The sequence below is a fragment of the Miniopterus natalensis genome, chromosome 12, assembly GCF_054644295.1.
Source record: "Miniopterus natalensis isolate mMinNat1 chromosome 12, mMinNat1.hap1, whole genome shotgun sequence".
Lineage (NCBI taxonomy): Eukaryota > Metazoa > Chordata > Mammalia > Chiroptera > Miniopteridae > Miniopterus > Miniopterus natalensis.
The window spans coordinates 30,681,560-30,705,750 of record NC_142092.1 but is presented as its reverse complement, the minus strand read 5'-3'; the positions used below and the strand labels follow the sequence as shown (position 1 = coordinate 30,705,750).

At 40.3% G+C, this 24,191-nt stretch overlaps 1 protein-coding gene across 1 annotated transcript in view; it reads right to left on the bottom strand.

Annotated features, from left to right (window-relative positions):
- Nucleotides 1-24,191, bottom strand: part of GLIS3 (GLIS family zinc finger 3) — a 409,424-nt gene that overhangs the window by 275,743 nt on the left and 109,490 nt on the right. The window contains exon 3 of the mRNA XM_087822681.1: nucleotides 5,458-5,665. Coding sequence (XP_087678807.1) covers nucleotides 5,458-5,665 — 208 coding nt within the window. The remainder of the gene's footprint in view (nucleotides 1-5,457; nucleotides 5,666-24,191) is intronic.

Below are 24,191 nucleotides of genomic sequence, written 5' to 3'. Positions count from 1 at the left end.
CAGCTCCGAAATGCACAGTATAAGGTGACAGATAACACCATTATGGATGTGATGTTTCCATCGGGTGAAGTAATGTTTACCAATGACAAACACAGCAGGAATTTATGTCCAGTTGCCCTTGACATGGATTTTTTTCTTGGTCTACAATCCTTATATTCGGGCTGGAGTCCTTTTGCAAGCCCCAGAGTGGTTTCTGAACCATCTGTTTCTTAATTCCCCATGGACACTTTCAATTATTTTCCCAGCACCCCCGCAGCGTGCAGCCCTCCTTGCGGAGCTCAGGTGAAGGCTCCTGGTGATTGAATGTCAAGGACCTTTCGGTCCCTTTTCCCCAGGGAGATCGAGGAATTACTTTCTGACCCAAGCAAAATCAGTAGTCGTGTCGTATATGAGGGACAGACAACTGACTTTGCTTTACACCCCACGGTGGAGAAGGTTTATAGGGTATTCTCAAATGCTGTATTTGCCTGGTCGCTGTCACACTGGAGCATTTCAGATTTTTAAGCAGTGAATAGCAGGAAGAAAGTATTTTATCCACTTGTATGCACTTTGTATATGTAATTATATTATTTGGTGTGAGGGCAACCTATTTAGACATGTTTATTTGTTCCATTGTGCAGAGATGTTTCATGCTTTTCTCAAATTATACCTAGCTATGGCTCAATTTAAATCTGAGCATAACCCCATGCAGGCATGTTCCTTCATTCCTCAAACATCAGTTTCTAAGACAGTTTTCATACATTTTGCAGAAAGCAGAGTCTATATTCTATTCACTAAGGCAGTAATACACACAGAGACCTCTCTTTTCTATCTCAAACACATAATAAGAACAAAACTTCCAACAAATGGCCTTTGCCCAGCGGCCCTCATCCCTCCTGTGCAATTACTCAGATCTTTTATCTTTCAAAGTTCTAATCCATGAAACGTCCCCCAAATACACTAGCTCTCAGTAAGAGTCCTCTTTCCAAATAAGTCATACACTGTCTGTACTGTGCCTTAAAAGTAGCTAACTTTCTCAATAAAGTTATCTTCCTCACTGAAATGCAAAGCCTTCCCACAGAAGGGATCATTTTTATCTCCTCCAGGACCCACCAGAGTGCCAGATACATAATAAGTTTTAAAAAAATTGTTGATTAAGAAAGTGAATAAGTAATCAGCATATGATAACTAACCATCTGTTATAGTTTACAAAGCATTTTCCCTATACATTATTTCATTTGATATAGCCTGTGAGGTAAACAAACTGAATTTTTTAAATAACTTCTACTTAAGGACCAAATGAAGCAGCATTTGACAGGCGGTCACCTAGCTGGATCACATCCATCCTCTGTTGTTTTCCCCACATCACAGCCCACATGTGGTCCATAATGCACTGCTTGATTAAGGGACCTGGTATAACAGGCTTACAGGCACACAAGCTACGACTGGAACCTACATTTTCTGCTCTCTTTCTGTAACAATATATTGAACGACTGTGAAAGGTTCCAAAGGACTCTCTCGTACAACCCTTACTGCTACACAAATCAGGCCTATGGGAAAGAAAGTGATAAAGAGCTGTGGTTCTATCACCTAACTGAGCACAATCTCCATTTCCATATGTTCATCTGATCCTTAGGATATTATTTCTGGTGACTGGCTAATTTGGAGCTATATGTGAAAGGAAAGAAACATTACTCAAACAGAATAAAACCAATATGAAAAACTCAGAAACTATCAGTGAAACAGGTTAGGGCGGCCAGTGAAGCAAGAATTCAGTAACTCTCATAGGGCCATCAGAGGAGTGACGGCCAAGGCGAATTGTTTGGTTCAAGGCCAAGCTCAAAAGAAATACTAACTTACGGATCATGTACAATTCCTCAGACTGATGCTCAAAAGACAGAGAGAAGAGAGATAGAAACATATATGTATGTACATATCCCAGTCTATAGGAAAGTTCTTTTCTAAGTGCCTGGACAAATCCCCTGGAAGAATTAGTATCTAAATACAGGATTGCTTTATAAAATGTCAGAACTAACAGAGAGCCCAGACTCCATTCTCAGCCCCCTTGGCCTCCTCTGAGCTTTGTGGACATCCAACCCAAAAGGAAACCCTCAGAAAGTCCATCCCTAGAAATCACCTCAATAATTTCTGGTTCAGGAGAGAAAAATGGGGTGCCTGTTTGGATCTGGAATGACATTATTAGATTGATGGTTGAACTCTGTAACTGACAGACTAAGTGACATTAGGCAAAGCCTTTAGACTTTCTTTATCTTGGATCCATCATCTATAAAACGGGTAATACTTGCAGGTAGTTTATAAACATTCAATCATAAATGTAGAACCACAATGGATGTGAAAGCACTAGAAAAACTAAGCATATACAAAACCCACGCAGGTAGCATCCAGTCTCTTCTACCGCCCAACTTTTGCCAGATTTGTATATGAAGTGACTGTATCAGGCTATCGTATCAGCACCTCAGCCTCGTGACTTTAGGGAAAATACATACAACAGTCGCTGTATTACAGAGTGTTTGCAATGCCGAAATCAAGAATGGCTCCTGGATCTTCAGGAGGGTAAGGTAGTTTGCATTTCTCATTAAGTAGGGCTAGTCAGAAATGTGTGGGAAATTAATAAAGGCAAAAATACAACATTAGGGCATGATTCTCATCAATGAATTAACCAGAACCCAACATAGCTAAGGAGGAACGCTTTTTCCATGATGAGGCACTACAGAAGAACAACAACACTCAAAGGAGGTCAAAAGAAGAAATACAGTCAATCTTATAAAAACTACTCATTGTTTTCAATAATTAAGATAACAGGATACAAATTTTTAAAATTAACATTTTGCACATCAAATTGGCAAAAGTAATAAAAATAATAATTCCCAGTATTTGATATGATATGGGAACTAGGAACTCTGAGACTACTAGTGAGTTTAGAAATGGGTAAGCTTTTTCTGCTGTCAATTCAAGACTATATATCAAAAGTCTCGAAATCATACATTTCCAGCTAATTTTACTTCTAAGAATTTATTCTAATAACCAGAGATATGCAACAAAAAATTTACAGGATTGAGCCAATAAAGTATTACTTATAATACTGAAATAAAGGGAAACCAAGTGACCAGTAATAAAAGACTGATGAAAAAAAATATAGTTTTATTTATATACTTTTTAAATAAAATGGAATCTTGGGTAGGAAGAAGCCATTATATGATGCTAAAGACTTTCATTACAAAAGATCGTGTTTACATTAACTGAACGAAGTAATTATAACACTATGTAGGTTATTAGATCGATCTGGTACAAAGGAAAACCTATGCTTATGAAGTACATGTTTGCATATAACTAGAAGGATGTATATCAAGATTCCACCCAGGGTTGCCTGGAGGTGATCGGATTCAGGATGGCTATCACTTACTGCCTTGTGCTTTTCATATTTTCCACATTCTCTACAATGAGTAAGAATTACATAATCGGAAAAAACAATAAAATTTACATCTTTCTACAAGGTGGCCATCATTCAAACTGAACAGGTCATGCTCCCTGTCCCCCACAACCCGGCCCCCATGGATAAAACACAAAATTGATTGTCTATCTTTATCTCTAATGCGTTCAAGTTGAACTGCTGCCTCCTGTCCTTTCTCTCCTCTGACAGAACACACACACCAAGGGTCACAAGTAAATGAGACCTTTCTAAACTGCTCAAAGTAAGTTTCATACTTCACCAAGCCACTTTCCAACTCCTGGTTTTTTTTGCCTATTCTGCAAAAAAAAAATTGTTTCAATAGGAGGACTCACAGAAAACATAGTCAAAAACATATGTCAATGCATCTTTAAGATGTTGTCTTTTAATGATATAAGATTATGCTAAGGAATCAAATATGCCAGAAAACACTGAGATAATAACACTTCCCTGGTCAAGAGACTACATTAAGTACATGGCTGGACCAGCTTGTGCCTTGCCTACCCATCAGTTTCTCCATTAATTATAACTCTCTGCCTTCAAGGCATAGGCTGGACTTGCCACCGACAGGAAGCTGAAGGCTTCCCAATGACACCTACCCCTCGACTACAGTTAATTTTACATGCAACACTCAGCAAGTCTGAGGAGTCCCTCAAGGCATAATCATCAATAGGGAAATGACAGCAGCAGCTTCTCCTCACAAAAAATCTCAGGTGAAAAACAAGTTTCCCTATCATGAAAAAATTGGCATAAAAAATGATCCAGGAGCTGAATTCAGAGTCTCAAATAGCAGCTAGGAGAGCAGAGCAGAGATGCACAGAGGAGGAGGGAAAGAAGGAAACGGAGGGAGCAGGAGGGGAGACAGGGTCCCGGAACGGAAGGGCATCTCGGCAGAGCCCCAGCCCCCCAAGAAGAGGAAGCAGAGATCCGGGGAGTCAAACGCCTTTGCGAAATCAGTTACAACAGAGCCAGGACTAAGAGGCAAAAACTGCGGATTGTGTTTCTCCAAGAATGCAACTTCTAGAAGGTAAAACAATTCATTTCAAACATAGAAATGGACCTTACACATTGCACAGCATTTTGACTATGTGTTCCCTCTAAAATCAACCTTAAGAGAGAGATTTGTCTGAGGAGGTGGTTTCCCTTTTCCTACCCAATTCTCTCCCATGGAGAGATACGCAGCATTTATTAGACTTACTTATTCTGGCACCTCCTCAGACACTGTGTTGAAATGTTATGTAATTCACACATGAAAGTATGTCTTCCCAGACACATCATAAAGTCCTAAATTCATGACTCCAGTCTTCATTGTTTCTACTATCTCCCTAAACTTTAACTGTTGTATTGTGCAGATGTAAGATACTTAATAAGTACTTGGGTAGATGGGTGGATGAGGGGTAGATGGACAGACAAAACAGTTGTAAAGCAGCCTGGAAACACTGCAACATATACGTGGAAAAATGAACAGGTAAGCTAGAGGCACACGGAGCTTCTAAATTTTCTAGGCCATGACGCGTGACTTGCTTCACCAGGAAGTGACACATTTATACCCTGGAGTTTAGCCACTGAGGCCCCAACATCTCAAGCTGGGCATTATGGCCCTGGCTGGTGGTGCTCAGTGGTTAGAGATTGGCCTGAGCACTGAAGGGTCTTGGGTTCAATTCCCAGCCCCAATCCGGGGCTGAGCAGGAAGCAACCAATTAATGTGTCTCTCTCACATCAATGTTTTTCTCTCTCTCTCTCTATCTCTCTCTCTATCCCTCCCTCCCTTCCACTCTCTCTAAAAATCAATGGAAAAAAATATCCTCAGGTGAGTATTAACAACAACAAAAATGGTGATATTATGGCACATACTTCATTTTTATACACGTTCCCCTAAAAAAAGATCAAATTAAAAGAGTAGCTTAAGCGAGTGTGTGTGTGTGTGCTTGTGTGCTCAGGAAGGGAAGGGAAAACAATCATGGGGTATGATTATACCATAAGAAGGGGAAAAAAAAGTAACTTGAGACCTGGTATCTGAAGGAGGTATATTCAGGTTGGCTGCATTCATTGCCCTCTGTAAGCTAGGACTGATCTGGTTGCATGCTGTAGAGACCTGGCTTGCTGGAGGTGAAATGGGTCCCAGTCGCTGAACCATCATGGGGCTGCTGGTGACCACTAGATTGTTGCAGCTGCCTTTTCCAATGGACTTGCACTGAGGCCCAAAGCCAAGAGCCCCTAAAAACAAACGAATCAGGTTAGCTTTCATGTCCCTTACATCAGAAATCAGTAAATACACACATGTGCACACTTTTATGAAGTCCCATCTTTAGAGACAGTCCTTGGATTTTTGATTTTTTATTTTTTTAGTACCGGTGACACCATAAAGCTGCTTCTACTTGTAATGAAAAAGCATAATGTTACAATAGAAACTCATCTATAAATCACCACTTATACAGAATGCACTGGATTTTGTTCCTTCTGTGTAGAAGTGGCCAGTTATATTAAAATCATATTTTATCATCTCCTTACCTAAAGAGTTAAGGTGGTAAGTAGATGGGCTTACTTATATCAAACCAAGTTTTTTCTAGAATAGCTAATATCCTGAATCACCCAGCAAGGAAAGTTGATGCTTCTGGGAGGAAAAAAAGCTTGTTTAACTGGTTTACTTCATTCCAACCCTGGCCTTCCAAAAAGCCTCTTTAAAAGGATAGAGTCTGGCTGTGTCTCTCCATTCTTGATGTCTCCTCTTCATCCCAATGTATCGTTATTGGGCATATACCCAATTTTTTAAAAATCAGGATGAGAGCGGCCCTGGCCAGTGTTGCTCAGTGGTTAGAGCGTCGGCCCACGCACCAAGGGTCATGGGTTCAATTCCCCATCAAGGGTACATAGATTGCAGGTTCACCATTGCAGGTTTGACCCCTGGCCCTGGTCAGGGTGTATGCTGGAGGCAACCAATTCTATCTCTCTCTCTCTCTCTCTCTCTTCCCCCCTTTCCTCCCTCCCTTCTACTCTCTCTAAAAATCAATGGGAAAAAATATCCTCTGGTGGGGATTAACAAACAAAACAAATCAGGATGAGAGAAACAAAACACTCATTCTAGTTAGGCATAGATTTTTCTTTTCATTAGTAACTATCTTCGAATGTAGTAAAATTTGGTACATACCCAAAAGGGAAAGAAGAAAAAAAGAAACCCACAAGAATCTGTGTCCTTAGGGAAAAGGGAAAAGCAGAGAGGAGAAAGGCAAACACTGTCATGACTCACTTACAAAAAATAATAACGGTTGAATCATTCTAGACATTCTTTTTACATGGTTGTACTTCTTCAAACATTTTTTCTGCAAACTACCTGGTCAAGTCTCAGTGACTGTACACTCTGTTCCCATTTCAAACGAACTAAAATAAGTATGACCTCAGTTTTAACAAATCAGGCTCTAAATATTTTTCACAAATTCCCCATGTTTCTCATTGATATATTTGGGATCAAAGTATGTGGAAAAGCACCACTGTGACTTTCCTTACTTAGCCTTAAGGTATACAATTTCCTACTTTGTTTTCCCAAAAATTAAATCCATAGCCCAAAAAATGACTGTCATCTTTTGCAATATTCTCTTCCAAGAGCCCACAGAACTGAAGGACAAACAAGACCTTAGAGCGATCACTATGCTCTCATCAATGACACCAGACCTTGACAGTGCTGGGAGAGTCACAGCATCTTCAGCTGGCAGGGAGCCTGCTATAGTCCAGGCCTCTGGAAAACTAAAACCCAAGTGGTAACTGACTGACTTGCCCAAGGCCACACAGGGATTTACTGACAGAGCAGACACAGATTCCACTAGGGTATATTTTTATGGCACCTGGGTGCTTAAGTTTAGGTGCTGGCTGTTTCATTTTTCCTGTGGATACTTTTCAAGGTCATCAGCTCTACAGGAAAATTCTCTCTGCTTGTTTTCAAAGATACACAAACCAGAACCTTCCCTCTACCTCTTTCACTTCAGCTTATATCTGACGCATCCTCTTGTGCCTTGAAAGATCAGTTATAGCCAATTTCCATAACTCACATAACACTGTACTTCAGGGTTTCATCTCATTATCAAGAGTAGTGGATACATTTTTATGCAATGACCATAAATGTAGTATCTTTATAAATTCCATCAAACTACATGCCATTTGCTTTTCAAATCCCCCTTTCCCTTGGAAAAAAAGCAGTGTGGTGGCTGATAGCCTAGTCCAGTATAAAAGACACTCGAACCCTCCTCCCCAAGTCCTATCCCTACCGGCCATGGCTATTAAAAGCAACATCAGATGTCAGGTATTCTGACAAATTCAATATCATTTATTTATCTAAGCAACTCATTTCATGACTACTTCTACCTTAGTAAAAAGGTATTAATATCTACCTCTAAAACAAAGACATATTAGCAGCTAGAACAGCACACTCAAGAAAAACTACTTGGAGGCAAAGCATATTAATAATCTAAGGCACCATATATTATAAGGCATGCCATCATTTTATGTACCAGTAAGAACATATGCTGTCAATTAAACTAGTGCATGGTGTTGAGATGTCAGAGATGTCCTGGTGTGAAAATATGCACACCTTAGAATGGATAAATACCAATATGATGGCTGAGAAATTTCTAACCCTTGTCTTGTTTATGGTCTTCTCTGCCTAGAACAGCCTTACCCTACCTTGTCTACCTAGTGAGCATCTCTGCGTCTTCAAGGTCTCAATTCAAAAGTCACATCTCTGACTCCTCCCGCCCCCACTGCCTGCTGGGAAGATATGACCATTCTTCTTTTCATTTCCCTATAGTCTCTCATAACACATCTGCCCCCAAACCTTCAGGGAACTGAAATGTTTCCATGCCTGTCACCCCCTCCTCTTTTACAATTTACTGCTCTTTAAAGGTAAAGCCCTTGTTTAAGGAGCTTTGCTTCCTCAGCACTTAGCCCAGGGCCTACAGAGAACATAAACAATAAAGTCTGTCAATGAAGTTAAGAAGAAATGAATAAATGAAAATAAAAGATAGTGATACACATGAATATTAAATACTGACAAATTATTTCCACCAAAACCCTCCTGGTTTTCTTTTTTGAAAGGCAGTGCCATTTTTCAAAAACAAACTCCAACTAACTCCATCCTTTGACACATTCCACAGTGCTGCTAACTTCCCACAGTCTCCGTGACTTTTACTGTATTACCTCCTACTCCCAAATATACTGGTCAACTTGAACCGCATCTAACCATAGAGGAGTCACAGCTTCTGACAGGTGTCATATGCGACACCCTGGAAGCCTCAGGCTAAATGATAAATTTCCTGGGAACAGCTAATGTTTGTGTAACAGCTGGGAGAATGTTCTGGAAAATGGTATCTGTCTCGAAAATGGAGGCAAACAACAGTCTGATCTAGGGCCACGGTGCTCAATGCAACCATCTCATTTTTCTCATAATTCCAGACAGAATGAACACCTCCGGACTAGTCAGAATCGGGCAGTATTTGAAGTGTGGGCTCCCCGGCTTGCCTGGGATCAGCCCCACCCCCACCCCCGATAGCTGTGTGTGACTTGGGCACATCGCTTAAACATGCCTTAACTCCATGTCTGCATCTTCCCATTTGTAAAATGGGAATAAAAATAACACCACCCCATAAGGTTGTTATCCATCTAGTAGTCATTACACATGTATAGGACACTACACATTGTCTAGCACATAGTAGGTACACAATGGGTATTAGCTGCTATTGTTGTTATTGTTATTATTATTGTTCATGACTCTCATCACATTTTTGCTCCATTATCTTTCTTGATGTAAAATAGTTCTTTATATTTCCTTGCATAAAACAAGATAGCAAATGATTCTATTTAATTCTCTACCCATTTCCAACGTTCTATCTGCTTTCAGTCTGGAGCCAATTTTTTTTTTTAAACCAGGTGTCACCACAGATAGAAAAAAAGCATTCAACTGGCCAAGTCTGAATGTTCCTTGGCATGTCATTTGCTGAAAATAAACCATACAACTTTTCTGACTACCAGATGTGCCAACTACTTGTGCACTGGTTTTCATTTTGAAATACTGACTTTTAGCGACTGCACACTGTTTTTTAAAAATGTGTTTACTGCTCAAATAAGGATCTGAGTGGATGGCATTCTGAGTACCACATACATTCTAGCCAAAATCACTGCGTGCTGGTGGGGAACACACACGTTTTGCATTTTCCAGTTTCTAAATAAGAGGTCATCTTAGCAGAGGTATGTTTTTAATTAACTTCTTCATTAGTTTAAAAGGTTTGGTTGAAGTCAAATAGTTGATTATGTCACAATTATCCCTGCTGAGGCCATATGCTTCAGGACAGTTTGTGTTTATCCACTGATTACTCTAAAAATGACAAAGATATGAAGACACAGAAACGACATATATATGGGAGCTGGGTAGGAAGAAATAACCAAAATGTTTCGGTTGTTATAGTTTATTCAACTGATACTTATCAAATGCCAACCACAAGCTATACAGTCCCTGGAGACAACAGTGAGCAAGATGGTCTGTCTCGGTCCCCACACATCCAGTATCCCGGCCATGAAGATAACACTAAACCAACCACTCATTATAAAAGAGGTGATCCCTACTTGTAGTTTGGGTCATATAAAAGGTGTTCTTTATAGGTCAAACATGATAGAATGAGAGTAATTTCTATATGGTTCAACCTAACATATGCAGGATGTTATGGAAACAGAAATAGTATATATCAGGATTTGAGTCCTGCCCTCCCCCATCCACTGGCTGTGTGACACTGAACAGGGTCATATAAAGACTATTTTTGTGACTTCATTCCAAAGTGAGTTACTTCGTCCCAGCCAATAAATAGGTCACAATGAATCCAGATTAATGAAGATTCCCATGAATCATGCAATATCCCACCACAAAGAAGTTCAGCTTGAATTTAAGTTTACCACCAAGTTTATCCCACAAAGAATATAACTTTCACACCAACACTCTTCCAACCTTAGTCAGCATTCAGGAATGTTGGCCACAAAGTATGGAATCACCAGCATTACTCATTTCATCTCACCCCTGCATTAGATGGAATTGTATTTATGCCCTGAGAGATTAAAACGTATCATATTCCTTCCTGTGCCACTCCGCTCCCTGAGGTCCTGGACGTGAAGCCTCACTCCTGTGCCCCACACTTGGGCCCTCCTGATAAGATGTTCTTAAGAGCACACAGCTCTGAACCACCTCATAAAGATGTAAAAATATATTAAACAGCATTCCCAAAATTTATATCCTAAAGTCCCACCAGTCAGCTATTGTACATCAATTACCAACTAATTAGTAGAGAGAGCTTATGCTGACCCTTCTGTTTTCTCTTGTAATGATTTGCCAAGTTAACTGAAAGCTGCTCTGCTCCATAGAGACTCTTAGTATATCAAGATGTTAAATAAAGTTCACCAACGATTAGCCTGGAAAACCAAAGAGGAAATGTAAGCACATTTTACTGCTTTTCCCTCAACAAATTTTCGAACCATCCCATGGGAATAGAGCAGATGTATTTGTTAAATAAGCAAGCCATTACTCTGAAAAACTGAAATACCAGCAGTGCAGGCCCAGCTGAGTGATTTACTGCTCACTGATGAGGTTTATTGAATCTCTGCTCTGTGTGATAGTATATACTCTAGGGAGTGCAGATACATAAGTGAGTTAGATAATTCTTGCTTACAATTTAATAGGCTTAAACCAAGGCTTATCTGTGGGATTAATCTGTGAAAATAAGTTAATGCCAAGTGAAATTATTATACTACTTGCTCTATTAAGACTGGACTTCCATAAATATAAGAAAGGATGAGAAGGGAGGGAGAAAGCATACTCTAATGGGAGAAAAGTGCCTCAGTTTCCCCAAGACCATGAACATGTAACATTTATTAAGCATTACCTGCAGGCTTGGTGCTGTGTTGTATAATGGAGTCCTAGGCTTTTAGATTATCCCTCAAGGTGCTTCTGACCAGTTAGAGTTTTGTTTTTGTTTTTTGGTTTTTTTGTTTGTTTTTTTAAAAAAATATATCTTTATTGATTTCAGAGAGAGGAAAGGCGAGGGAGAGAGAGAGATAGAAACATCAATGATGAGAGAGTCATTGATCGAGCCCATAACCTGGACATGTGCCCTGACCGGGAATCAAACCCCGATCACCTGGATCCTAGGTCGACGCCCGGCGGGGCTGACCAGTTAGAGTTTTAATCAACACATGAAACAATTAGGATACAGCCAATCTTAAACTGAGTTGCCATAATGCTGAGTACAGAAAGAGTTAAAACAAGAAATAGATATGTATCAGCTGCAGGAGGTGAGACTTGATCTGAGCCTGATAATAACTGGAAGGGAGACAGTCGTACAAAGAGTGGGCTGGCCAAACAGAAGTGAAGCGGATGTGCTGGGAAAGTAGTTTGGAGGCAGCATGGAAAGTGGTAAAGGAGGGCAGTGCTAAGGCCAGAATGGCTTCACTTACCAGCTGTGTGACCTTGGGCAAGTTCCTTAACTCTCTGTGCCTCTGTTTCCTCATTCGGAAAATGGGGTTGATCATTGCACCTACCTTCATAAGGTTGTCTGGAGAACTAATAACTCATTGTATGTAAAGCACTTATAGTAGTGTCTAGCACACAGTAAGTACTCTACAGGCATTTACCTTCTTATTAAAGTATAATCATATTACACATGACCTTCAAGGCCAGCCCCTAAAGGAGCTACAGTAGGTTTTTAAGCATGGTTGTGATATGACGAGGGACTATGAAGAGGGCAGTCCAACTATTTCCAGCAATATGAAAACAAAGACTGAAGGCAGAAAACCAAGCTAGTTAAATGTTGCTATGATCTCAAGATGCAGTGACAAGGCCTGAACCAGGTCATATTGCAATAAACAGAGGGAACAGGGTAACTCCAAATGACCTTATAAAGAAAAAAAATAAGGGGGTTGTTGAAGGGCCTGTAAGAAATATTAGATCCAAACCCTTCTCCATAAATTAAGATCATGTTTATCCTAAGTTGCTTTTTACCCCCAAGACCGCCAAAAGCAGAAATTGGATGAGAAATGGCAAGGCTGCCTCTGGGTGAGACCCTGTACTCTATGAAGCAATAACTATCAGAGAGTAGGTGTCAATAAATATTTGCTGGATAAATAAATAAATAATATGACTCTTAGCGACATTTTTAAGGCAAGACAAGTATAGTTCAAGGCCACAAGTGAGTCTGAGAACCCTTCAATGTGCTGTGATGTAGAAGACAGACAATGGTCCCTGGTGAATACAAGTGTTAATATGTCCTTGTCTTTAAATTACCTGAACAACTGAAAATATTACTAGTTTGCGCCCCATCCATACTCCCTCCTGTGACACACACTCTCTCTCTCTCTCAGCATAAAGGGAGTATACTCTAAGTCACTCAATTATAAATCAATGAAACCTTTTTTCAGGATCTAAGATTTGGTTTACAGGCAAAATCCCATTTGATCCTTCATATTAAGAGAACTTCTTACGGCCTAAAAGGCACAGCTTACACTGTTATCATTAAAAGCTACTAGGCTACCTTTGTTTTCCTTCAAACAGTAATTCCTCACAACTGTCCAAAGAGTTTGCATGAGATGCCCAGAAGAATCAAACCTGGAAAAAAGGCAAATGGTCATGGAAATTACATCTTCTTATGTTAAAAATTAAATCAATCCTATTTCTAAGAACCAGAAGGTACCCAGCTTCCTGTACCCAAAAGTCCACCAGGGCTGTTCAACTGTCTCATACATGCCCTTTGCCTCTGTCGGCTGTTGGATTCTTAACTCTATGCTCCAAAGCCCATTCAGCAGCCCACATACATGACAAAAAATTTTTTGAGCTATTATTTGTAATTTGTGCTCCTTTGCCTCTGGGGTTTACAAGAGGGCTAGAAGTTGACACTGATTGACTTCCTCCTCTTTTCTAGTCCAGTGTAGATGTCTAAATCCACTGAGATTATCTAGGTGCTCTGAGTGCCTCAGAGGCAGAAGCCAGGAAAAGGGAAGACTGCCCCAAGTCTGTGAAGAACAGCAGTTTGATGGTTCCCCAAGTAGAGAGCAGTGTTCAGGGAGGGCAGCGAGGGTAGAGGTCATGGATGCACGGCAAATGTGCAAAGGCCAGATTCTAGGTTCCTGTGCCCAAGCAATGCACACAGCAGCAGACTTCTAGAGATCATGTCGGCTTGGTCAGCAGTCACCTTAGCAGCAACCTAATGGACCAAGAACCAGAAGAGTACTTGGAATGTTCTGCTCTGTACAAGACCCCAGGATCTGCCTCACCTTGGCAAGATATCGGGTACCCCAACCAAGAATGACTAGATAAAATTTCCAGCCCATCAGTTAGATGAGATCTTAGAGTTTCACTTGCTTTGATTTAAAGGAAATAGTTTATCCCTGGCCAGGTATCTCAGTTGGTTAGTTTCATCCTGATATGCCAAGGCTGCAGGTTCCATCCCCAGTCAGGGCACCATTTTTTGCACACGAGTTGGTAGAGTAAGTCATGCCCACTACAGATTCAATTAAAACTGGAAAGATATGAAGGCTGAAATATCTACCCTTTGGCTCAAGCAACTTGTCATTGTATAAAATTGCATAACAGCAAAACTACCAAAATATAGACACATAATTCTAACATCACAAATCTCAACACACAATCTGGCTAAGGCCTATAGAGTGTAAGTTCCCTTCTGTTTCTTTTACTTAATGCTATTTTTGAATTTAAAAGAGTAATCTAAGCATCTCTGTAAACGTGATTGGAACATGAGTTAGCATTAAAGCAAATGTGACTCTTTAAGCTCTACACCTTATAGGCGCTGATGGCTCTGATTCAGACACTGGATCAGCAATAACTCTTCACTAATGGGATCTAAAAGTATGTCGCACAGTGAGGGAGAGCACCAAATTCTTCCTCATCAAAAAGAAAAGGCAATCAAAGTACAGATTAACACCAGTATGGAAAAAATCGGAATGACGAGTAATGTTTAAGTTACGCCTAAAGTAAACTTTTCTAAGGAGTACTATTATTTATCTAAGTTGAATGTGAAAGTTGAGAATAAATGTGAATAAAAAATTGAATACTAATTGAGTTGAAAACTTACTTCCTGAATAATATACAAATTCTTAGAAGATAATTAATAAATCGGAAGCAATGTGAAGATCCTATGGCTTTGAAAGTAAATGGGAAAGAGAGAAATAGAACCCCTCCCATTCCCCAAGGATAAATTGAGATCTTAATTTGGTAGTTAAAGTGCCTCTTCTTTTGACTGCTCCAGGTGAACCAAGTTATAAACTCTGCTAGAATTTGCTCCCCTCTTTGTTCTAAACATTCCATAACAAAACAAAAAACAACAGGGAAAGGCAGAGGGCTCACTTCGATCATCTTACACAATGAGAGGAAATGAACCCTGATACAAATCTACAGTTTGGAAGAAAATGTTACAATAAATCCTTACGAATCACTGGGTAATACCAGCTCCTTACAATGAGCCGAAAAATTATGAAGGTTACCTCTAAAAATATTTTCAACAAGGAAGATTGTTTAGACACTAATCTCAGTGAGATCATTCTCTCAATTCTCAAAATGGAGTCAATATAATTTGCTTCCAAACAAATCTACCACATCCAGTAAGTGTTTGAAATTTTAGCACTTAGAGATATGCATGTTTCAGAGTCATGGTACTCTGAGAAACCAAATTGTGTTTTAAGGCTGAAGGACCCATGAAAAAATAAATCACTTTCGCCCAATTTCACAGGTCTCCCCTTCCCTTTCTTCTCTCTTGCAGCTATTAAATACTAGTTGGACAGACCTGCTCTCTAGGTATTCATCTTGTGACACATCCAGAAAAAATAATAATAAAGGAAAGTATCTTTTCTTTGGCCTTCTATAGAGTATATTGAGCTAGTCACAGCGAAACCATCTAACCTTTCAGAAAAGGTTTTGCTCGGTGTTCAGAATTCTAGGACTGAGCCAATGAGTAAAAAAGGGAACAGACAACTACCTTCCTGGTTAAACACAGTAAGCACCTTTGTTTGGAAAGATTTTCCCACTACCTTCTTTCAAAAATGTGTCAATCAGAGTGGTTTGGGGGAGGGTGAGAAGATATGGCAACTGGGATCATTGTTGTTGTACCTCAGGGGCGAAGGTAAGGGGACAAAGATTGAGAAATCTTGGCCTTTATTGGTTGGTCTGTCACCTGACACCAGCAGCGCAAGGAATTCTAGTAACACCTCTGTCCAGAGGAGGAAAGAATAGAGGCTGAAAGAAATTTGTAAAGGAGACGCATACAGCTCCACTGACTTGTTTTTTGACACGTAGCCTTGAAAAGAACAATTTTAGCTCAGAAACTTGGCAAATGCAAGCTGATTTTTTTTTTAAAGTTTTAACACACATTTTACTAAACGTGTGAAGAGAGAGTGAGGGAGAGAAAGGCCAGGTATCCAAATACAAGGAGGTTGTCGGGTTTCTCTTTCTGTGTCATTTTTATTTAGTCGGTCAAATGAAAATTCAAAACCATATAATTAGATGGTTGTTTATACATGATTAAGCATGAGCTCATTGGACTTTACATGCCAAAAAGTCAGAGATGTGGTTAAGGGCAAGAAGGAACTATTAATAAAAGGAAATAAAGCTGTAATACATTTTTCACTTATGAATAAAAATAATTCAAAGGTCTCTAGATGGAAAAAGAGAGGGGGAAAAAATCAACCATGAGTAGGGTCAAGAAACCAGATAATTTTATAAATGGTTAGAATTCATGAGCTATAAAACATAAGCCACTGGTACGAAAAGCTTTTCCTCCTCTATGATTCTAATCCTATTTTTGTTTCTTGTAAACATAACTCACAATGAGAACATAACAAAACTTACCTGTATTATATTTCTCTAGAATCATTCTGGTAAATATTTAAGCGAGAACATGCTGTTCATTTAAAAGAGTTACTTTTCTCTTCATAACTGTCTTCACCAGTAATCCTCTCTGGAGAAACCCATGGTATTCAGCTCCCTTGAGAAAGGCAAATGTCCTTTCATTTTCACAAATGCAGAACTTTTCTTCCCAGAATGAAGTGAGCCCATCGAAAGCAAGGTTAACAGACCATAGCCTTCATGAAGGTAAAGGCAGACTGTCCCAGATGCCCCAGAGGATCTGTGATCTTAGACTGGGGCTCTGAAAAGTGGTAAGCCAACTATTCACAGAGATTAAACACCAAGCTATGAATGAAGTCAGAGGGCAGTTCTTTCAGATGACAGAGAATGGGCTGATCTAGGATTAGCTGCCTTAGTCCACCTTAGGTAAGGTTTTCAAGTTACTACTATAACTGCTCCCTACTGGGAAAATATACCAGTGCAGGTGACCTCGGGAGGCCACCTAGGCAAATGCAAAATGAACCCCAAAGGTAGTTCAGCTGTGTGTGCTATCTTCTACAACCAAGCAAATCTTTGAGTTGCCAATGTTATGAGTAGTACTTCTGCACATGACTCTTGTGATATTATATAGCCCACTGATCAGAACAACATAATCTAAAACTAAAAATGAGTGAAGCCCGTAGAAACCCAGTACATATCCTTTAAGACTGAGGTTAAAATGAATGTAATAACAATCAGAAAGCCATAATGCCTCAAAAGCATAAACATTGACTTTTACAGCCTGGCTCTGAGAGCAATATTTTCAAGTCTGTCAGAGGGTCTGTTTATTTCTCTCTCTGTCTCTCTGTCTCTCTGTCTCTCTGTCTCTCTCTCTTTCCTCCCTCCTCCCCCCTCTCTAAATAAACAACAGCCAGTTCAGACTCCCAGAGAAATCTTTAATCCTGTACATAGCTGCCTATTGGAATTTAAACAGAATATGCTTCATTTAAACCTATATGATGAGCTACAAAATACAGAAACTAGTAAAAAACTCATTTTCAAGAAACTAAGAGGATGCACTTCTGAAAAGGCACAAACATTTGAGACAAAGCACCATACTCACAACTAATTTGACAATTTTAACTGACAAAGCCTTATATGTTATCTATGTGTTTTTCATGAAATACCTACTTTGTTCTAAAGCTACTTTGTAATTATTGATCTAATTTGGACAAATTCAATCCTTAACATATTCATTTAGTGTTAAAAGCCACACAAAGGTGAGGGGAAAATATACTTTTATAAAACAAATTCTTTATAAGATGGAGATTCATAGATTTTTCTCTTTAATGTTCAAGGAAGAGGGAAAATTGTTCTAAATTAATAAATATTGATTATTTGAAACAGTTTAAAAGGTACTATGGTTCCAGATAAGAAATGCGATAATTTATTCCTAAACAATGTGTGGCATGTAACTTAAAACCGCTTTTCATCAATAATTAATATTAATAATTAACAAGTATAAACAACAAAAATACCTTTTGGAAATGTTTCAACTCAGCCCTTTCCTCATTCCACAGCCTGCCTACTGCCCCCCTTTCCCCTCTACATGGGGTTAATAACTAAACTTCCCTCCTCTCTGACACGCAACACTACCCAGCAGCAATCTTCCCAAGAATGCGCTCACAAATACATAAGACTGAAAAGAATAAAAGTCTTATCAAAGTCACCTGAATCTAGCCAACAGATTTCTAAACTAGCATCTGCAGTTACAGTCCGCTCAACGGTGAATTAGGCCTTTCTCCAGTGAACACAGAGCCCTGAAGAACGTTCACCTCAAACACCTATTCTCCTCCCGAGAGATGAAATGCCTTATGTCTTTAATCCAAGGAGTAGCCCAGTAATAAAAACTGAACAGTCCTCCAAATAAACACAGCAGAAGGGGAGGAAAATGCAAAAACTCATTTAAGAGAAGCCAGAAGCAATCTACCAGGGTTGTATTTGGCACTCATTCTAAAGAGCATTCAACTTGACTTTTTAAAACTACATTACTGTCCTTTCTCCGTGTTGTCTGTGGAATAGCATCTTTCAGAGGCAAACACATTACCAAATTTAAGGCCTCTTACTTTTCTGCGCACTCTGCCCTAGCACCTGACATTTAAGATTTTAAGTCCACTGAAATTCATCTCTTTCAGCCATCGATTCTTTCACCAAACTGAACACTATGCCGGCAATAGCCTAAGAAGTTCCTAAAGTTCAACATCGTGCTACTTTAATTTCTCACAGCAAATACAAATTCTGCCACCCCCAATTCCCTTCTCCTGGCTACCTCCGTTCCATACGTTGCCATCATACTTCCTGAAAAGTGATCACAGTCATCAGCAAAAGCACCTCATGCTTAAGTTATTCATGTTCCCAGGCCTGCTTGGTAAGTGACATTTAAAGGTGTTGGAAGAAAGAAGCCCTCCCACCCGGGAGCTCCCATGGGCAGTGTCTGTCTGTGTAAACGTGCAGGGATGAAGGTGTTTACATCTTTTTCCTGGGTGGGGGCCTCAGACAGCTGAACGGAGTACTCTGCATACATTTCCAGGGCTCCCTGCCCTTTGGTCCCATAAAGTACAAGCAGTGGGAACAGTCAGGACTGCTAGGATGTTCAGCAAAGGCTGGCGGTGCGGAGAGGAGAGCATCTGACAAATGCAGCCTAAGAAACAATGTCTCCCTTCAAGTGGAACAGCTGGTGAAGTCAGCCGGGGCTGCCTGGGCGAACAATGCTGGGCAGGCCATTAACTTGCCTGGTTCAGACGGCGATGAGCTCACCCACCTTTCTGGAAGTGCTATTTTAGCTGCTGAGTTTATACAAATAAAACCCATAATTTTCTAATGGCTAAACTAGGAATGTGGTCAAAAATAACTAACTCTCTGAGAACCCTGCAGAAGCCGCACAGGGAACCGGGGAAGGTGAGTCTGCAGTCTGTTCAAGTTTGCACACATCTTTATAATCGCTACATATGTACTACCTTGAAAATAAGCAACCACATAAGCAAACCATGATTTTTTAAAGTCAGGTGGTTATTGTCACATTGTGTTTTCTCCCTCTCTTTTTTCTTTTGCATAGGAAAGAATAAGTTAGTCCTTAACTAAACAAAAGAGTTAACATTTAACTTGAACACTGAGCATACTTTAGCTCTCAATCCCTCCCCCCTCTCTTATTATAGTGAAAATAGGTTCAGGAAAACTCTTACTAATTATGGCTGATCCTGAATGAGATATGGCTACATCAGTTTCACTGCTGCAGTCCCAGGAGGCCCCAGTTCCTTCATGCACACTCTGCTCCTGGGATCCTTGACCACCCCCCACTCCACACACCCCTACATCCCCTCCCCAACTCCCATAATCAAAGACCCGCTCAAATGCGAGCCATCCTTGAAATATACCTTCCAGATTCCTGCCTCCAGTCCAATTTTATGGTGTTCGACCTATCCTCTTAAGTTCCCAGGTGATGCTATTTTTCACCTTTTGTGTATTTGATCCCTTCTACCCGATGTGTTTAGCTGTATCTGTGCCTCACCTTTCCCCCTTAACTGGCAGTTCTAAGAGACTAGGGAATGTACTTCATCTTCCTTCACTCCCCACCCCTCACCCCCAGAGTACCAGGCCTGCACAGGGCAGATGCTCGCTAAATGTCTGTGGACAGGTAACACCCACACCACAACTGTCGCACTTACAACCACCGTACAAGTAGGTGAGGGGACGGCTAAAAAAAGAATAGCATTCGTTATTTCAGTTAGATTGTTGGGAGGCCCACAGAGGGAGTGACAGAGGACGACTCTTTCCCGTTGCCCTGACATCTCTAACCTGTTCTCCTCTCTCACGCCCCACCATTTGGACTCTGCGTCTCACTGGGTACACAGCACACAGTTCCTCCCTGTCAACACAGCCCTTTCCAAACTGTTGGACTTGTAACCTTTTCTGTGAAGTCCTCCATGGAAACAGAAGTATAACAAACCTCCCTCTCCTCTCCCTCTTCTGAGCTATTCCTAAATACCATAAAGGAGGTGTTGGGGTTACCTAAGTACTGACATGATGATCGTACTTTCTCAACAAAAACCTGTATTATTACTACTGTTGCTGCCGCTACTACTAATACTACTACTACAGCTATTAATAATAACAGTACACCTACATATTAAAAATAAAGTAAGAGCTAACATTAATGAAGGACTTCCTTGGTACCAGGGGATGATGTCCGGCTCTGTAGATTAATCCATTCAGCTCACATAACCACCCTGATCATTACCATCCCATTTCGCAGAGGAGGCAACCTGAGATTCAGAAAACACAGTAACTAGGTAAGAGTGAGAATTCAAACCAGGCAGTCCTGCTCCAAAAACACACACACTGATGTCTAGGGGCTCGTACATTCTAACCACTAACCTCCACACACATGGATAAATACTGTTAAAAGGAGAGAAAACGGAACAACTGAAAAGCACCTCTTCTCCCAAAGCCAGCACAACACTCACCCACAGCCTCCAGCAGCTTGGTTGCCATATATAAGCGATATAAGCGACAGTGGGGAATGATACTTTAATTTGTTCTGTGTCGGTGCCATCAAAGGTGTCATGCATGCGAGTGTAAAAAGATGACACTATTCTGACCTTTACAGTAGTGGTTAAATGTCTATTATATTACCCCTCTCACTTTCAGGAAATTCTGGTACATTGTTCTGGCACATCAACTTCATCTGTCCATTCACTCCTTCAGTGGTTAAACCTCAGGGTAAGAGTAGGCAAAACGGAGCTCGAGGGAATTAAAGAACAAAGTGATGTCTGATAAAAAAGATAACATCAGAAGGTGTTGCAATACTGAGGCAAGGGTGATGATGCTGGTGACAACGATGATGATAGTGATACTTAGGAATGTAACATAAAAATACTCGTCCATGTAAGGCTTACCATAGCAGGGATTTACCAATTTTCCTACTCATTCAGTAAAACAGTCTTGAGTGGGCAGAATTCACCAGGATATAGATCAGAGATGTAAGAACATCACACTCACGCACACACATAGGAGCAAAAGGAAAATTTCACACTATGTCAGGTGCAATAAAAAGTAAATATGAGGTGCCTTGAAGGGGCAACCTTCCATGCAGGTCTGACGTTTAATAGGGCCCCTTTCTATTAGAAATAAACCTAGCTTAAAAAACAATACAAATAAAGCCTTAAAGGGTGTCTTTTCTAAAATTCTACTTTAGGAACCCAAGATTGCACCTTTTAAAATTATACTGACCTAAAAGCAGAGTCTAACTAGCCAACAACTGTCCCCAGGCATGTGGCTGCTCTCTGCTTTCACCAAGCAGTAAAAAATAAACAAGAGGAGAGAGAAATGGACGTATGGAAAGGTGGGATCAGTGGTATGAGAAAAAGAAAGGTCTGCACCAAAGCCAAGTCACAGGGCCAGGAGGCCAAATTTGGTCTGTGGCCATGCAACTGTGTGAACTTGACCAAATCATTTAAACTAAACCTCCCGGTCAAACTCAGCTTGGTGAGATCACATAATGAACCATTTAGCACCAGCCTGGCACAAACCAGATGCTCAATAAATGTTCATTTTCCTTTCTACCTGCAGATAGCATCTGAAAACCTTTCATCTCTCATAATCTAAAAGACTACCTTTAAACCAGAATAGATGATGAAATCATTTTAAGAGCTTCCCTCATGAGAAAAAGATGTAGGCCTGCTCCCACCATGCTTTGAATTCATAGATTTATATGCTGAGAGGAATAACACAAATCATGTTTCCAGCCTCCTTATTTTACAGATGGCAAAATCAAGGCAACAGATGTAAAGTAACTTCCCCCAGTATACACCATCAGTGGCACAGTCAGGACAAAAATCCAAGTAATCAGGCGCCTAACTGACCCCACTTTCTAGTGTATCCTGTTACTCTTCTTAGCCTGTCAGTTATAAATGATGCTTGACGGTCCAGATACCTATGAGGCGGTTAAAAACATCTCCCACCCTCATAAGAGAATGAAGATGGCACTTTGTGGGCTCCTCCTCCACAAGCATGGGTTGGGACAGGGCATTCATGAAGAGATGCAGAGCTGCAGGCGAAAGGGGACAAGCACAGAGGAGGAGATCGAGGGTGAAAAGGGGAAAAGAGGCCCTTACTGTGCAACTGGCCTAAAGACCAACTCCATTTCTGTCCGTTTCTATGTGTGTAAATCATCTTCTTACATTTCTAATTTATATCCCGATAAATCTGAAAATGCCCCCAGGCAGATTTCTCCCTCCCTTTTGTCTAAAAACCTAGAGGATACAAGAGCCAGCAATCTCCCAGATCCGAGACAAAATGTTTAAATTTCCAGGAGAAAAGAGAAATGAGGTTGTTTACCTTTGACAGTTTAAAAAAGAGGGTCTGTTCGATTTGCTCAAATCTCCTTAAACCTTACATTTTGGTAGATCCACTGTTGAACTTCGGGTTTTAATGGAACCAGTGGCTGCTCATTTATCTGCCAAATGTAAATTGGCCATGGAACCAATGTTCAGGTCACTCAGCAAGAGCAAACACCTCGTTAAGAAAAGGGAAAAAATCTAATAATCATATCAAACTTGACAGCATAATTTTTTAAAAGATTCCCACCTCAAAGAAAGTTTACAAGCAATAAGTGAGGATATAAGGCAATTATTTCCTCGCATAATAATAACTGCAGAACAATTGTCCAATTAGCAGTTATGCACTGAGGGAATTCCTTTGCATTGTGGCTTCACTGTCTTTGTTCTGAAGAAAAATTCTGCTTTCAAGAGTTCAAAATAATAAAAGAGTTCTTCATTATGTCAAGAAGTTTGGATGGAGTCCCCATGGCACAGGGACCTTGCCTGGTAATAAAGACTGGTAATGAAACAGAAGAACCATGTGTTCCTGCTTAAACTTGCTAACACCCTCCACAGCCGGGGGAAACCCTGACTGAAGGCCCCAAGGAAAGGAACACCTTTGGAAGGTGACCGAACCAGAGTCATTTGGGATTAAGACGCTGTGTGCTCCTTGGGACAAACTCTTACCTATTTATAGGCCTCTCAAAAAGCAAAAACAAAAAACTAGAAAACAAAAATAGCATATGAAATTAAATTCTGTTCAACAAGTATTTATGGGACATCCAGTTCATGTGGATCTTATACACTTTGAAACCAGAACTTCAAACCCTCCCAACCCTGTATCTCACCTGGTCAGCCAACAGGTAACACCAGTTTTTCCCACTGCCTTCAAACCTCTATTAATGGCTACCCTCAGCAGCTGGTGAGAGCTCTGCTTCCTCCAACACCACTCAACCCCAACGGGTGTGTGAACCTCAAGAAGGCAGAATACAGTTCAACCAAAGGGAGAACTCTCTAGCAAACAGAAGTGACCGAGGACACTCTGTGAGGCAGAGTTCTTCTCCCTGAAAGGATACAGGAGTTGCCAAGATAATGTAGAGAATGGGGGTTGGGAGGGGGGATGGGAAGAGAACATTTTTAAAGTCATTCTCAACTCTTTATAACACCCAAAAAGGCTTAAAATACAGTATCAAGTTTTACATTTTTATGTAAGTTATGAGACTTTTCAAAACCCTCATCCAAAAGCTATTTTTTGTGTGCTTCCTTTCATTCTAGGCTACTACACTATGCGACCAGAGGCCTGTAATCTAACTTTTCAAGGTCTCAGATTTTATTATCACTTAAATGAAGGCAAGGGATTAAGTAATCTCTCAAATCCCCTCCAGTTTATTTTCTAAGTAAACTTATCTCCCCTTTTTACTCCATTAAACTTCAGGAATTCTATCTACCTATAAAATTCAACAGAATCATCTAACAATCCCTATATATGAAAAGAAAATCCAATAAA